Here is an 18,518-nt window from a genome sequence, read left to right as displayed (position 1 = left end):
GGTTGTCTGGAGGAGGTCGCTTCAAGCGATAAGGCCGCGGTTGTGCATATGTTTTATTATCGATTGTTTTGTAAACCTGGCTTGCTATTTGTATGTGCATAATATAAAGACTTCTTATTCTTCTTTCTTGCATTTTGCTGTATGTTATTGGGTACAAACCGCGACAAATAGCCTAGTTTAATTATATATTCACAATATACTGCAAGCCGCGCAAAAATTCAAGAGTAAGTATAATAGCGTACTCGCATCAGTGTACACTCCAGAAGACTAAACCAAGGTGTCATCGTTGACGGACGTGTCGTTGTAATCAGCATCTCGATAAATCATAGACACCGATCCGGCTTGGAAACCGGTATAAATTCCCGAATGACCTCCGCCTAGGATGAAACCCGGGACCTAAACACTCACACAGCATACATCACTCCACCGGAACCTCCCTTGTGAAGTGTTGATTGAATAAAATAAATTAACTTTGTCCTATGTTTGTGCATACGAAATGTGTAAATGTAAAACGAAATATATATTTACACAATTTAAGACTTTAGAATGCGAGTACAATGATTTGAACGTGCAAATGTAGGAGTGTTGTTAATAAACATAATTGCTCACAATTACTTAAGCTACTTTTGAAGTTCTGCTTATATATATTTCTATATATAATTAAGTAAATTTATACTTATCGGTTTTGGTTGCCTGGAAGAGATAGCTATGTAGCGATAAGGCCGCCAAATTGTATAGATACTTTTTGTAAAATTTTATTTATAATTTTACTATATGTTTATGTTGTGTACAATAAAAGTGTATTCATTCATTCATTCAAAGTGCTTTTTTATGTACTTTTTTGTAAAAAGTATATTAATTTAAAGTTGCTTTCTTATTAAATAGTTACATATATCTATTAAGGAGGCGACTATACATCAAAACCGGCCAAGAGGTTTAAATATTTAAAATGCTTAAATTGGGGGGCCAATTAAGAAAGCTAAGTTTGTGTCTCCCTCACACAACATACTTATGTAATAATTGTTTTCAGAGTCATTTCATTGCAAACAGTGTGGAGGTACCTACAATTAAGGCTATTTTTCCTAAGCTTTTTCCTATTTCCTAAATAACTACTTCGAAAATATCTATGATCCCTAGCTTTAGAATAATACTTAAATAAGAATGAATTTTACCATGAAATATTAGAAATGTTCTAGTATCAATAAACATTCATAATTCGGAAATAAATAATTAAATTAGAAATAGTTGGTGATCGCAGTAGGTAGTAGTAGCACAGAGGATGCTGCTGCCTGTTGTCTTTTATATTCCCTTAGTTGAACCAGCGGAAAGGAGGAGTTGGGACCACTGTATTACTGATATGCTTTCACCACACAGCCAAAAAAATAAAGTATTGAGAATTTATTCTTGAGTTGCAAAATTACGACTTCGATAAGGATGACTATGCAATAAAACAGACAGAGTAACGTAAACGCCAGATTATCGATAAAGTCAGATTATTGTTTGCTTGGAAACTAACACTTGACCATTTTTTACGTCTACAGCGCGTACCATTTTGGATTTAACTGATTCGAAACTAGTTTGGATAGGTTTAATACGACAATTAACCTTAGGAATTCTATTACCTAAATAATTTAAAGATCAAATGCTATCATAATATCATCATCATCTTTATTCTCAGCTATTCATGTCTCATTGCTGGGCACAGGTCTCCTCCTTAACAGGATAGAGGGATTTAAAAAAAAAATATAAATCATACAAAAAGATCATTTAAAAAAGATTTTAGTCACATACTTTAAAAGCTCTACTTGCATTCTTCGAGGTAAGGCGGTTGTCAATGTCTAATTCTTATTACTTGTTGTTCAGTAATTAGCGTGGTTCTGAAAAATCCTTAACAATAAACTCATTAATAGGTCTCTATAATAACCTAATTAACAGATCACTAAAAAAAAAAAAGAACATAGTAAACAGAACGTACATTAGAATCTCTTCTTGCATGATCCGAGGCAAGGGCTTGACAATGTCTAATTTATAAAACTCGTTGTTCAGTTATTAGGAGAATCCTAAAAAAATCCTTCACAATACCTAACAGATTTTTGCAAATGATGGACTTCTTATTCTTTATTTGTAGGACTTGGACTTCACTTTCGCACACACTAATCCCAGCACGCACCTCTAACATTTCTTAATTAATTGGCTTTTAAGCAATTAAAATATTACTAGCTTTAGCGGTGAAGGACACCTGCATGGTTGTGAGTTCTCCATAATGTTCTCTCCTCCACTCTCCATATGGTGTGTGGAGTCCATCAATCCTTACTGGGCCAGTGCGGTGGACTATGGCTTCTCATTGTGGTAGGAGACCCGTGCATTGTAGTGGGCCCGTAATTGGTTGATGATTATTAGTCGGCCATTATAACTACGAGACCCTCTAACCAATGTTCTAATATTAAACGGCATTAAAAAAGTAACCTTTTTATAGCGTAGGTACTTTCATGTGTCCATTACGAATAAATAAGATATTCAAAACGTGTGATGTGTACACATATTTCCCAAATGCATGCTGTCAAAAAACACTTACGATAACAAGATATATCTAAACGGCGATATAACTTTCACCTGTCATCGTCGTCGATTGAGACGTTGCGCGTTGTGGTAAGAAAGTGGCACAATCGATGGACCGTAAACGCTAACCGTTTGTCGATCAGCATTACGAGTGAGAATGCTTTTCAGGGTTCTGCACCCTCATCTACTCTTTTATATCTATTAGTTTTGTGCTAAGATTGTAGCTTTAATAATAATATTCATTGAGTGGTTGACCTCATCCGTATCAACCGCGCGGTTCCAATAATATTGAAAGTATTCTGTGTGTCAAACCGGCCAGCGATATTAATACTACTTTTAAAAAAATTTAAAATGTTTATTCTTCCACATAGGCCTAACGAGGGCTTAACTAAGGGCACTTATGAAATATCAGACTTTGCTACCACGTTCGGAAAGCAGTTTTGCCACGAAAACAACGGGCAAGAAACTCGGCACCTGCTCTTTTTAAAAGCTGAACCAAAACTGTAAAAACTCTAACATTTGACAACTTCCCTGGCGCAATTACGCATGCTCGAACTTTAAAGGAGTACCTATTTTCAAATTATATATTTATGTATTTACAATTTATGATGGCATCATTATCTCTCACCACGGTTAACAAAATGGCCTCTGTATCTATATATACAATATCATGTTTATATAATAACTTATAATGTTAAAAAAAAATATTACACTCAGTAAAAAGAAGCACCTTATTAACCACTTCAAAAGTACCTACCTATAGACAAAAAATAACTATAAAGCTTCATATTACGCTACCTATAACAAACGATTTGGTTTTTCTAATCTTTCATAAAATATAACATTAATTAATAAATAGCATACAAAAATATTTAAAACCAAAATTTACCTGTGTACCTACTAATATAAAACTAAATTATATCTAATACGTCTTTGGCTACTACGACATTTCATTATCTGCCAGTAGGTAAGCCAATGACATTGGCACTAGGTACTTTCTCAAGATCATTGGCGTGCATTTCATATATGCACAGATGCACTGCCTACCCTTAAAATTGTACATAACTCGAATAGGTCTATTATGCCTACCCTGGTCAAAAATCTTGGGCAAACCACTGCTCAAGAATGTTATACATTTGAGATGCTAGCCGTTTAATACAAAAGCTTGATTAAAAAATAACGAAACAACATTAAATGTACATGAGTATATTTTGATGCGGTATACGGATTTCCTAATTAAATCCAAAACAGTTAAAATTACCTATGTAATATGTTAATATAATTGTATGTAATTTATACGTGAATATATTATCATTATTTATACACTTATAGCTGCTCACGAGGTACGTTTACCTTCGTTGTTTATGCCTCTTATATATCCTTTTATGGTTTCGTTGCACCACGTCGCTTGGGCAAAGAATTCGTGACATGTCAAAGTAAACATTTTTATGCTTGCGGTCGAGATTGGACACTATCATGTCCTAATTACACAACATCTGGTATCTACTCGTGCGAAAATATTCAACTTAACATAATTTGATTACTTAATAATCCAAATAGTTTTCTATGAATAGGGTGACTATTCAAGGTCACGCTAGAAGTTCCTCCCATTATAGTCATCATTAACCCTTTACCGGCCCGATACAAGGGCACGGGTCTCCCAAGTGTTTTAGGACCGTTATACACCAAGTACGGATTGGTAGACTTCACGGCCTTTCAGAATAGAAGAACTCTCAAGCATGCAGGTTTCTCCGCAATGTTTTTTTCACGCAAGTATTAGAAGTGGTGATAGCCAATTGGGTAGGACTTCGACATCACTATCGGGGGGCGAGTTCGAATCCCATTTCTAACTATTCTTAGTGTGTGCTTATTAAGCAATTAAAATTGCTTCAACGGTAAAGGAATACATCGTGAACCATACCTTAGAGTTATCCATAATGTTCTCAAGGTGTGTGAATTTCAACAAACCGCACGGGGCCAGCGTGGACTACGGCCTTAACCCCTTCTTTTGTGGGAGGAGACCCGTGCCCTGTAGTTAGCCGTTTGGGTTGATATGATGTTTGTGAAGTGATATTTAATGACTTAGAACGCATAGCTCCAACAGTGCTCCAAGAGGTGTGTACCGTGACAGGGATTGAAACCGCCCCCCCGCCAAAAGGGAAGCAGAAACTTTACCCACTAGGCTATCACCGCTACAGTACAGGCTTTAAGTCCCCCTCCCCTCCGGGCTACCGGAGTGCGAACACGTACTGTACATTGCTCCGTGATTAATAAATCTTAAACTGTCGAAAAAGTTAATATTTTCGCATAAATCCTTTGTATATTTATAAGTTATAAGTTAGTTAATATAGTTATGTGATAATAAGCAGAAATAGTGCAATATTTTAAAGGCTGTGAAGTGTAAATTGCAATAAATTTGCTCAGTCATAACGGTTTGCAGTGCAAAGTTTTAAAAATCCATCGGTGATTCAGTGAATGCATCAAACTTGACCTTTGGACTCATAATTACTCTGCCGGTATCGTGCCGGTGACTATCATACAGACAGTAACTAATTCTCGCCCCAGATAACCGTATATCGTTGGAACATTGGTGTGAACGCCAGATCTATGAGTACGGTGTCGGCACGGCACTGGTTTCGAATCTTGTGGTCAAATTTTTTTTTTTTTTTGTTTTTGTTTTTATTTTATGACTTTTAAACATGCCCTTAAACCGCACCCCACCATCAACCTCGGGCTTGTCACCCTCTAAACATAACTCTACGTTAAGAGATTTAATTGAGGATGATAAAGAATATCCTGTGACAGAAACCCCAAAAGTCAAACAGGGGTTTAGAAACAAGCGGCGTCGATCAGATGAAGTAGGCGATCGGCTAGCTTCCTTTATGGTGGAGATCAAGGATATCCTAGAAAGTTTTAAGAACGAGCAAAAAACCAAGTTTGACAAACTTGAAAAAATTTTTTTAGCCGTGGACGATATAAAAAAACAAAATGGTGAAATACAGAATTCCGTGGATTTTCTATCACAAAAATATGACTGTATTGTCACTCAAATAGGAAAATTGGAATCTGAGAAACAGTCCAATCTGCAATACCTTCAGCTTCTAGAGGATAGGCTGGATAACTACGAAAGACTCTCTAGAGCAACATGCATTGAAATCAGGAATATTCCGACTGTCAAATCGGAAACAAAAGACAGTCTTCTTAACACCATCATAGCGACTGGTAAAATTCTAAATATGTCCATCCAGCCAAATGAAATCAAGGATGTATTCCGCTTTAACTCTCGTGACCCGGCATATAAGACTGTGCTTGTAGATTTTAACAGCGTACTTACAAAAGAGAGAGTCATTCGTATGTACAGAAAAACAAGTAAAGAAAATAATCGCCCTACTACAGAAAAACTAAGACTGACTGGACCTCCTAAACCAATTTTTATTTCTGAAAGCTTATCATCCAAGGCAAAAAGGCTGTTCTTCTTTACCAAGGACTTTGCTAACTCAAATCAGTACACTTACTGTTGGACATCAAGCGGTAAAATATATTTACTAAGAAAAGAAGGAGCTCCGGTTATTCTCATTAGGAATGAATCTGATCTGGAAAATCTTAAATCACAAAAATGACTAGATGTTATTCTTAATGTTTTCAGTATTTTTTCGTTATTAATTCTTTCTTCCTTTATTATCCTGTCATGTTTTACTACTGTTGCATATACTCACGTTTTTCGTTATTATGTCTGGGTTTCTTATTATTACATTAAATATCACTCTCACACACAAATACACATAAACAACTTCTTCTACTCATATATACTCGTCGTTCAGTCATGTAATACAGTCTCAATCATCTTACATAGTAATATCCTCGTTTTTTTGTTTTGTGAGATCATACCGTGTCATTTACTTTATATATTTTTGAAACTGTCACGGTTGGTCTTTTCGACGGGTCGAAATGTTGTTAGGGCTAAGGTTAAAAATAAAGATTTTTGAAATGGATGACACATCAAAAATCAATAATGATATAGAAGATATATCAGTGTCAGATTCTTTTGTTTTTCTTCCTGAAACTTGCGAGCAATATTTAAGGGGGATTAAGGGGTTAAAAGTATTCCACGCAAATATTCGAAGCATTAACTGTAATTTTAACAACCTCTTAATTTTACTCAAACGCCTAAACGATACAATTGATGTCATAATTTTATCTGAATGCTGGCTAAGCAAGCTGTCAGATGTACCTATATTAATTGGTTATCACTCTTTTAAATCTAAGCACGCCAATCAAAACGATGGAGTTGTTGCGTACGTACGTGACTCTCTGATATGCTCTGTCGTAGAACCTGATTTCAGTGAAGGTAATTGTTTATTGCTGAAATTTTCGCATCATCTTGCAATTGTTGCTCTTTATCGCTCGCCCTCTTATATTAACCTTACTCCCTTCATAATAAGCCTTGATTCAGTATTAAATTCAATATCCAATATGAAAACTAAAGCTATTATTGGTGATATCAACATAAACATTTTGACATCTAATGATAAACAGACCGACGAATATCTTAACCTTGTTGCTAGTCATGGTTTGTTGCCTGCTCACATTTTCCCTACTAGGAACAACAGTTGCCTCGACCATGTAATGTTAAGAAGTAACAATAAAGCCACCACTATTGTTTTAGATACTCTTTTCACAGATCATTCTCCAGTAATCTTGTGCTGCAATCTTAAAAATAAAGGTCTTACGAAAGCAGCTCGAACTATCACGCGAATAGATGAACCTGCTGTAATAAGAACACTTGAAAAAACTGATTTTTCTGCTATATTTAATACATTAGACCCTGAAACTGCCACTGAGAAACTGGTAAGAACTTTATCATCGGTGGTTGAAGCTAATAAACGTGTGGTTACTGTTCCTAGTAGAAAAAGAATTATACGGCCGTGGATTACTCCAGGTTTACTTCGTTGCATTCGTAACCGTGACAAACTATATCGAAAACTAAAAAATGATCCAAGCAATTCCGTTAAAAAGACAACTTACATGCGATATAAAAATTTTTGCAATAATTTATTAAAAAAAATTAAAACTGATTACGAACGCACAGAATTTCATAAAGCTAGAAATAACTCAAAAAAAACATGGGATCTTATCAAACGCTTTGCAAACATAAAGAATAAAAAATTAAAAGATTTCAATGATCTGATGACTGTTTCGAGTGACCCAGTGTCTTCAGCTAATGAGGTTAATAACTTTTTTGTTAATATAGGTAGTAACTTAGCCTCTAAAATTGGTAATCATATCTGCCATAAGTGTTCTCATGACAGTCACTCAATCTTTCCTAATTCAATGTTCCTAAATAGTGTTGACAGTAACGAGGTCGAGTCGCTCATCCTTGGACTTAAAAATAACTGTGCTGTGGGCTGGGATGGTATATCGACATCAATCTTAAAATCAGCTAGACACGTACTCTTACCTATTATAACGCACGTTTGTAATCTTTGTTTTTCAACTGGCGTATTTCCCAAAGTATTCAAGAGAGCCATCGTGCATCCCATTTATAAGACGGGTCCCAGAGACTGTGTCGATAATTATAGACCAATTTCTGTGCTAAGTGCTCTTTCTAAAATTCTAGAAAAACTTTTGAATCGGAGACTCGTGTCATTTTTAAATGAAAACCAACTACTTTCTGATCATCAGTTTGGTTTTAGATCAAATAAATCGACCGAGGATGCAGTTACGAGTTTGATAGATACCACAATACAGAACATAGACCAAAAGAAAAAGACTATTGGCATCTTTTTAGACCTCTCTAAAGCCTTCGACACAGTCTCTATTCCGAAACTTTTAAATAAATTAGAAAGGTTAGGTGTGCGTGGATTGCCCTTATCTCTATTTAAAAGTTACCTTACTGAGAGAACACAAAGTGTTTCCGTAAACCATGTAACCAGCCATGATAAGAATCTTAATTTTGGGGTGCCACAAGGAAGCGTACTTGGGCCCACTCTTTTTTTGGTATACATTAATGAGCTCTGTCAGTTCACCCTACCAAATTGCAAGATAATAAGTTATGCTGATGACACGGCTCTTCTTGTTCATGGCTTAACATGGGAGGAAGCACGTGGTAATGCTGAATTAGCTTTGGCTAATGTTATAAACTGGCTGTCTTGCAACTTACTAACAGTCAATGTTTCAAAGACAAAATTTGTAACATTTGGACCAAGGCGTTCCTTGCCGCCTGCCTCATTCTCAATCTGTGCTCATCGATGTTCTGTCCCACTTGATAAAAGTTGTGACTGTAGCCGGATTGCGCGTACGCAAAGCATCAAATACCTTGGTGTGGTTATTGATGAGTGCCTCACATGGAATGATCACATTGAATCTGTTATCTCCAGAGTTAGAAAGACAATGTATATTTTCAGAAATCTCAGAAATACAGCCAAAATAGACACTTTAAAATCTATATACTTTGCTTTCGTGCAATCTGTTCTTGGTTACTGCATAACAGTTTGGGGAGGTGCCGGCAAAACTATAATGCTTCGGTTGGAAAGGGCCCAAAGGTCTGTATTGAAAGTGATGATGCTGAAACCGATACGTTTTCCCACCACTGAATTATATAAGCAGGGCAGGGTTCTTTCGGTACGCAAACTATACGTGCTGTTAATTACTCTTCGTAAGCACGGCAATACTACCTATGATTCAGAGTTTGTTAAAAATAAGCGTAGGTTTGATAGGATTTGTCAAGTTGAACCACGCAGAACCGCTTTAGCTGGTCGCCACTCTTACTTCATAAGTTCAATGCTTTATAACAAAATTAATAAAAAAATATCCATTTACTCATTAACATCACGAAAATGTAAAATTGAATTAACGAATTGGCTTCTTAACCTAACTTATGATGAGACTGAAAACCTTATTCAATAATACATACAATCACACCCTCACCCTCACCCACACTCACATACACATACACATACACATAAACACACGCGCACGCACACACTCATATTTAGTTTTTTAAGTACAATTAATTATATTTAAAAAAAAAAAAAAAAAAAAAAAATTATTGATGTATTTATGTAAATGTAGAAAAAAAAAATTGAGTTTATCAATGCTTTCAATTGAATTTAATTCAAAAAGTTTTTCGGTTTTTATTTTTATTAATCTCACTAGATTTAATTTAAGTGTATGGTTCTCGCTCCAGAGACGGGCGATAATAACTGCGACTCAGTCTTGCACTATAGCAGTATTATCGAATTTGGGTTTCATGATACACATTACCTTATGTTTGCCTTATTTTGTACTATTTTTAATTTGCTGTGTAACTGTTAATTGAAATAAACTTATTATTATTATTATTATATTATTATTTAAGTGCTACAGTCTTCATTTATACAGTCCTAGTAATTTTAATATATATACTCCGACATCGCTATCTAGCCCCAAAGTAAGCGTAGCTTGTGTTATGGGTACTGAGAGGACTGATGAATATTTTTATAAATAATATACATAAATACTTATATTTATTATTATTATTTGTAACAATTACTCAAACACTGCTAATAAATTGAAATCTTACAGACTCATTCACAGAATCGTATAAATTTAAGTGTTAGTAATATGCTACAGCATATAAATAAATACAAATCTATAATATATAATATGTGATATGATTTGCAAACACTTATGTTTACAGTAAAATAAAATAAACTATTGGTCTTCGCAGCAAATTCTAAACACAATTGTATAAATGGCAAGGTCAAACCGATGCGTCTTGTGATTGCTCGTTAATTTTATAATATATTATGTATAACCGCCGCGGGTGCAAATTTGACGCTTTGGTTTGGCCTTAGCTTTAAATAATAATGTAAACAATAAATCTAACGAAGAGTTACACTATTGACGTTTGTAGAATAATATAATAAGTCTTTGCGCCCGTATCCAAAAAATAACTGTGAAGGATGCAAAGCCGCACACAAAGTGAAGGTTCCACTAATGAGATTATGTTTGTGGATACGGGTGTTACTTTTATCGATAAATTATGCTTTAATCTGATCATACATTACGAGATGAGAATATAGGATTTTACTGACGCTGATGATGACGTCATCCTTTTATGAGAATTATATTGCACAAAAAAATAAGTACTGAATTTTTGTTCATCAATTCGAATTTTGATTAGAAGCGTGCGAACTTGGTAGCAATCGAGTCTTAAAGTGCTAATAGACTCAAATGCATATAGCAATAGGCTAAATATAATATAAAAAAGAAAGACACTAAAGGAATAGCTAATTAGCTCGCAATACTGAAAAGAATGCTAAATTTCTCTATTGTAATTTTTTAAATTCTGTACTACCCATGAGTGTGTTTGAGAGACGGGCATTTGTCTGTGACAAATTACACATTTTAAAAATTTTATAGTTATAATTTAATTTATGTTTAATTATGCAATTTAGGAATCTACAATTAAAAATATCGATTCCTAGATAAACCTCTTTTATAATTTAACATCATCAATTATTAATTATTTACTTTTGATACAGTATTGTGAGAGATTTTATACCAACAAAAATACCTTTAAGAAATAATGTAATATAATATCTTAGCACGCATTATGAAAAAGATAAGCCACTAGCAACGAAATTTTCCGTATACAAATTGAAAGTTGAAATGCGTACTAGATGGTGACACCACCCGCTTTGGTTTTTTCGATTATATGATTTAGATAGAAAAATCTGCCCCATGCAGTTAGACCAGTTCAATCCGCCCCATGCGAGTCATTAAAAATTACAACCTTACGGTTCGTAAATTGCGTAAATGGTTGGTGTTTTCACAACAATATTCTCGGCAGTAACTTAACGCGTGGTTTAACACTTATCGACTTATCTTTTCCTGGAAATAATACCTTTTCTCGTCTTCAAGAGGTTAACTACATATTTATGCTAATTTATTAACAAAAAATAAATATTAAATTGAGTTTTAGCAAATTCTCAGGGTTTATAAAAAATTTAAGAGCGAATATAGCCGAGGAGACCTGGCTGTAGGAGTAGGGACCGTATGCTCGTTCACAACTAATAAATGAAGAATATAATTTGTACCACTATCATGTAAAGTTGTTCATGGTTAATAAATATTCGTAATATATTCTGTCAAAAATTGTCTGTTCCAATAAGTACTAAAAGTGACTCTTAACAACCTCAAACACATCATCACCATCATTTTAATCATATCAAGCTTTTACCGGCCCACTACTGGGCTCGGGTCTCCTATCAAAATTAGAAAATTCTCTTTATCTATTTGACAATTAACACCATACTTTTTAAGCGGTCAAATTAATAAGATTCGTGACATTAATTGATACGCGAAGTCGAGTGGAAGCATCCAAATCTCATAGAGAAAAAACATGTAGGTTACAATATTAAGTAATATATCTAATTGCTGTGTGTTAGCATTTTGAAACACCCACACGTTTAACGTTACGTAAAGTTATTGCATATGGTAAAGCCGAAGTGAAAATGTGAAAACACGAACGCCTTATTGCGGTATGCCTAACATTTCCTCAGATACCTTTTAAGTCCTTGTAATTATCGCGCAACGATGTTCTCTGTTGAGAAACGAATTATTTCCGAGTTAATTTCTACGTGTAATGTAATGTTAAACGGGAAGATATTTTGGGATCTTTTTTTGTTAATCGTGTTAAATTGCGGTATATTTTGTATGGATGTCATATAAAAATAATATTTCTTATTTTTGTTCACCGAAATGTGAGAGTCGTACTTGAATGTGGAGTCGTTCCCTACTATTAATCAGTTTTACGCGTCCAGAGGGAGTTTAAGTTGCGCAGTTTGTTGAGTATCCTCGTGTTTTTAATAATCAGGACCAGCGTAACACGGGTAAAAGTTAAACCAATTAGTGTTGGTTAATGTATTACAATTGTACCTTTACACTAATAACCAAATTTTAATTTTAAAATATTGAACGTGGGAGTAAGTTAACCCTAAACATTATGCCTATTTTATTTAGACCGTGACAGACGAATCGACAGATACACGCGATCAATCCCAAATGATTTGTTTTCTTTACTTATTATGAAATAGTTTAAACCTAAAACATAGTTTAAGCTTCGAATGTACCTACTAACAGCCTCGTAGGTCTGGGATTGCATATCTAATAGGTTTGACCTCATTTTTTAATGATACCAGTTCGCTATAAGTTATAATCACGAACGAAATTTTCTCTATCATCGATAAAATATTACTTACGTCGTGTGTTATATCATCAATAATGGCGTCGTGTGGCAAGTCGCCGGTCATCAAGAGAGCGTGAATGTCTTCCGTCTTAAAACTCTCCATATCAGCTTCAGCTAGATTTGCATCCAGATCCCGGGCGATGTCTTTGTATCGTGAAGCGAACTCGAACCGAGATGTAAGGTCACTTATGCCCTTATAGGATGCGGACACCGAGGACAGAACTGAGATGTGGTGGCACGATCCGTCTCGAAACATCGGACTGGAAAAGATACAATCATAATGTTACTAAATAAGATTTAAGTAAACTAAGCTGTGCGTGGATCAAGGGCGAAATGTTAACCTTCAAATGCTTCGTCATTTCTACGAAACAAATATCGCTAATACATCTGACCTTTAACTTAAAATGATCGGGTTTACTTAAATTATAAAGAATAGGTAATTTTTCTTTAAAAAGGTTTGATTATTTATAATAATGCTACACTTCCAATTTCTAACCTCAGTACTCGTTTGATTTTGAAAAACATATATTTTTTATTTTAATATTCTAACACTAGTAAAGTGGACCAAAATCCTTGTTTTCATTTCACGAGATTTCATTTAGGGAACAGGGTGTATGAGAGTAGGATTTTGAGATCCACGCCGGTCCAACGCTGGTTGGCATTCCCTAACTATTATTAACCATATGTTTTTGGTAACTTAAGAATTCACCATCATAGTATCAACCGATCAACGTCTACTGCTGGAAGTTGATCTTTCTAATTTCCACGGATTAATGTCGTTTGTGACCAGCGACTGCCTGTGAATTTGATTTTAATGTAACAACTGGATAGTCTACCAATGCTTTACAGTGCAGACCGCCACTGCCACCCAAACGTCTATCGGTTCTCCAAATTATGTCACCCGATTGCCACTTCACCTGCGCCATAACCCGAGGAACTGTCATCGCTCAGGAGTTTCCCTTAACAATGTCAGTCTTATTAATGATTTGATCTGATTGAATTACTTACTTATAATCGAGGAGCCATAAGTATCCGGAGTTATCGCAGTGGGCGTCGAGCTCATCGTGCGTCGAATGGAGGCTGCCGGCGAGGCTGGTGTTGGAGTTGCAGTCCTCGTCGGTGACGCCGGGGCTCGCCGCCTTCAGCCCCAGCCGTGGCGGTGGCCCTGGAACACGGAAATCATACTCATCAGTCAAATAATCCAAATAAATGACCAATTGACCAGTCAATCAACCGATCACAGAACTAACTATCTTCTGCGGAAACAATAAATGCTGATGTTGATAGTCAAAATAGGTCAAATATATAGGGTGATAGTAGGTAACCTTAACAAAGCATTTTATGTTTTTACGTAATATTCAGAAGCATCTTACTGCAATTATTATATTTCTGTGTAATCCTCATAACAAATCAAAATAGTTCTTTAACAAAAATGCCCACAGGTTACATTTCAAAATACCGATGTACATAATCAAAGAAAGTACAAAAAGTGGGTTTTGGGTCTACGGAGAATACGAACATGCAATAGAGCATGAATTGTTTTTCTAATATTTATTTTTGTATTCAAGCGCTGCTGAAATGTAAAGACTTTTTGTTAGCGACCCGGGAGAGTTTTAAGCAGTGAATATTTGATTTTGTCTCTCTCATATTTTTAATATGTTCGCTACGCAGGCTCCGCTACAGAGTTTCCCATTTAGTCCATTTGCCACACACAGATCATCACACCGATTTTAGGGGTAGATATGAATATTTTTATGCTAATTGTCAGTCATCATCATCATCAACATATTGTTGTCCCACAGCTGGGCATACCGGGACCTGAGGCTTAAGATGGTATCCGAAGCACCGGGATGGACACCGCCAATTTCAAAACTCCGAGCGGGTATTTTGAATTTCTAATAAGAGGCAGTAATTGTAAGTGGAGTATATAAAAACTAATGAACCATATATTCCTAAATTAATAATAAAAATTGTACCGACACCGGACAGCTCCCACCAGTTTCGTTTTATTAGTTTAAATCTCTTTTCATTTATTAGTATTTCCGTTTGTCTCCATTCGACTGGCATCGAACCTTCATACAGCTTTAAATGGAAAACACAAACAAGCAAGTCTTCATTTGCCATGCAAATTGTAGGTGTCCAGTGATAGCAACTCGCGCTGACGCCGTAACCGTATACATCGGCGCGGCGCTTAATGTTCATATATATGTTGAATTACTAAAACGTAGGTTTCTCGTCCCCTACAGATAGAGCGTGGGTGAGGTAGCAAGCATACAACATGCCTTTTACGGAAGGTTGATGTCCCTACATCGAAGGGACGAGGAAAATTATATTAAGGACGCAGCGTATTCAAAAATACTTTCTAAGAGCTGGAATGTTGTTCGAACATTTGTTGCTTTTACAATTTAAGTTTGTGTTTTTGGGGGGTCAATAATCGTCACACATTGTAAGGTGATCAGTGAACTTGCTAATGGAAGCAAGTAGGAACCATGTGACGCAACTGTGACTCAGTCGTGATACATTGCGAGAACAGCTACTAATGGTCTGACTATTGTTTTTGCCCCGCTAAATATGCTTCGGTTTCATAATTTGAACAACCATTTTCCTTACTACACCGGGTACTATAATGTTTTGTTGTATTCAATGTATTCGATCCAAACATGTTTATTTTGAATTTACAATTATTAGCGATCTATTAATTGTTTTTATTTACACAGTACATATTATGTGTTTTATACAGTATTTTTATTATACAGTATGTTTTTAAAAGAATATAACCTATTAAAAAATTAAGTACAATAGCTAGTTAAGAGTTAATAGCCGAGCTGATTACAGTAATAGGTATCGCAAGGCCTAACTATGCAAGTTATATAACGTTGATGCATTCCTATACATAATTTCCATAACATATAACAATAATTAGATCTATTTACCTGAATTAACTTAAATTGTCTACTTTTCATTTACGCAGGTGCTTTATCATTATAAAAGTGATAAATATGGATTTGCATAGTCGGATTCCGTTCGAAGGTATCTTTTGTTCGAATACAATCGTTTACTCAATCTACTCTTGGCATATTATATATTACGATTCGGGTATTACATTCGATTGTTACCATAAAAAAACCCACTCAAACATCTACAAGGCAACTCAATAATCTTGCTTTTTATGACCTTTAAATAACATTCCAGGTTTTCTATTGTATAACTCAGGCATGTAGATTCTTTGACGACTTCGAATAATAAGTCTTCGTGTTTAAGCTGATCATTCAGTCGGCAAATGGTAAGCTCATTAAGGTCTTTCGCTATTGTTAAGTCTGTAACTCGGATCAGCGTAATTGATAGACTCTGCTTATCAATGTCAAGCGATTGGAATCTAATAACGAAAGGTGAAAACAACACTGCGTATTTTACAATATTATAAAATATACCGTTAATAACGCCTCATTATTTATGTGGCAACCAAATTATTTACATTTAATAGATGTTCAAGGAAGATAAAAATAACTAGATGATGAAAAACAAAAACAAGTGTGATAGTCAATACAGAAATAATAAATGACGATATAAATGGCAACGAGAGAGCTCGGTCCAGGCATTCCTTTGCCTCGGGCATGCAGACGCCTGCCTAGGGTGGGCGGACACGCTGCATTAGTCCATTTCTTCAATTTATGCGTCCGAGAAACAAGGCATGCACATCCTGGAGCGTTCTTTACAACTATGCTCTAATATTGAAAATTATAAAGGAATCTTTAGAAATTTATATGAGGAGTACCATTCTGGTAAAACAAAAATAATATCTAGGATTACAATATGAATATCAAATTCCTTGGCAAAGCAATAGAGAACCTCTATTGCTTTGTCAAGGAATTTGATTTGATTTTATTTTACGAACATTTAATTTCAAAGAGCTAATGAAAGCTTTATTTGTTTACATAAAGTTAACTTCCACATTATCTGATACTGGTTGTAGACATCTGCACCACAGAAAAGAATATAATAAAAGGACTTTAGATACATTTTGTCTGCAACTCTTTTTATTTTATCTATCTTAATATATATAAATCTCCTGTCACGATGTTTGTCCGCGATGGACTCCTAAACTACTTAACCGATAGGATAGCTTAGATCTTTAATTATAGTCGCAATTTTATTTTATTTCAAATTATTTGTCTATAATTAATTGGCAGTCACATGTTATATATATATACTACTATACTCATTTCAAGCTTAGCGATACTGAATACTTTAAAAACAAAATCAAACGCAGACGAAGTCGCGGGCAACAGCTAGTAGTATATAAGTATCTATATTAAAATTATAATTATATTTTTGTGTATTATATATATTAAGCCGTTAGATGCGACTGTCAGTGTAATCGCTTAAGAGACTGTAGTCGTTTGCAATAGCAAGTTGAATGTACTTGTAACTTTTCGCACGTTCGGAAGCTATTAAATAGTCGTCTATTGTGTAGACATAGTCATTAGTCAAACGGCATAGATACCATATTATTAGACACTCTACTTTGACCGTACCGATATAAATTCATAATGTTTAGTGAAACATAGACAATGATATCCAAGTATTTAAAACTATTGATGGCAGATTGGCGCAGTGGGCAGCGACCCTGCTTTCTGAATCCAAGGCCGTGGGTTCAATACCCACAACTGGAAAATGTTTGTGTGATGAACATGAATGTTCTTCAGTGTCTGGGTGCTTATATGTATATTATAAGCATTTATGTATAATATGATGTGTTTATATTATATGTTTTATTTATCAGTTATCTTAGTGCCTATCTGTTACAAAGATGGCGATTTGTGTATTGTTGTAATATATTTATTAATTTATTCTGGTTCTGTGATCGAAAAAAATTACAACAGAACAACAACATTTGTGTTTTATCGCGTGGAACGGTTACAAATTACAATCATCATTTTATAGCGTTAGTAACGACTGAAATGTCTATCTCTCTACAGATTTTTATATACGCTATAAATAATAGAAGGACCTGCCTGCCTGCCGTCTTTAGAGATGAGTGATTTATCGCCTAGCTCGTTTATGCGCAGGGTTGGATATCTTTCATAGAAACTTGCTCATTTCAAGTGCTATAACATAAATATTTTATTTCTGATTAACACTTTCCTTAAAGATGATCGCACAAGACGCATAACACAACATATAGGATCTCTGAGGCTTGGAGGTTACAGCGTCAACTCGAGGTCTAACTCAGGCTGGTTTAGAGAATTTCTTACCAGAAAAACCGTTAAATTGTTTATTTTGGGCATTACGAAACTGTAATTAAAACAATGATCTGTAGTCAAACATGCTAGAGAACTGCATTAAATGTGGAATAAGTTATAACCCATTTCTCTGCTTTGTATTTTATTTATCATGGTTTTTATATTTCCATTTAAGCAGTGGCAATATGCCAAGCATACGTGCTCGAATCCGTTATACCCATTTTGTTTCATCACAGTGCCATTTGATCACTGCGTTAATGTAAGTCTTATCCGTGTTAAGCTCAAAAGAGATTGCTATTCATGTCAAGATATTTCGAAGCCAGGCATTGTACCTGTTTTGTGTGAAGTTTCATTTTTGTAAAGACAATAATTCCTTTGAATTTAATAAATTCTTTCATCGTATAATCAGCATTGTTGTAAACAGGATACTTTTTAACAATGGTGTTTGAAGAGTAAAGAGGTAAATATTTTAACTTGCTGCAGAA

General features: G+C 35.0%; 1 protein-coding gene across 13 annotated transcripts in view; it reads right to left on the bottom strand.

Annotated features, from left to right (window-relative positions):
* Positions 1 to 18,518, bottom strand: part of LOC120626771 — a 108,903-nt gene that overhangs the window by 20,885 nt on the left and 69,500 nt on the right. For all 13 annotated transcript variants that reach the window (XM_039894453.1, XM_039894454.1, XM_039894452.1 and 10 more), the window contains 2 exons: positions 13,799 to 13,955; positions 12,804 to 13,050 (listed from right to left, as the gene is read on the bottom strand). In XM_039894453.1, the coding sequence (XP_039750387.1) occupies positions 12,804 to 13,050; positions 13,799 to 13,955 (404 nt within the window). The remainder of the gene's footprint in view (positions 1 to 12,803; positions 13,051 to 13,798; positions 13,956 to 18,518) is intronic.

This window comes from Pararge aegeria, chromosome 10 (genome assembly GCF_905163445.1).
Source record: "Pararge aegeria chromosome 10, ilParAegt1.1, whole genome shotgun sequence".
NCBI classification, from domain to species: domain Eukaryota; kingdom Metazoa; phylum Arthropoda; class Insecta; order Lepidoptera; family Nymphalidae; genus Pararge; species Pararge aegeria.
Note: the sequence above shows the minus strand (reverse complement) of the source record. Positions and strands in the feature narration are given on the sequence as shown.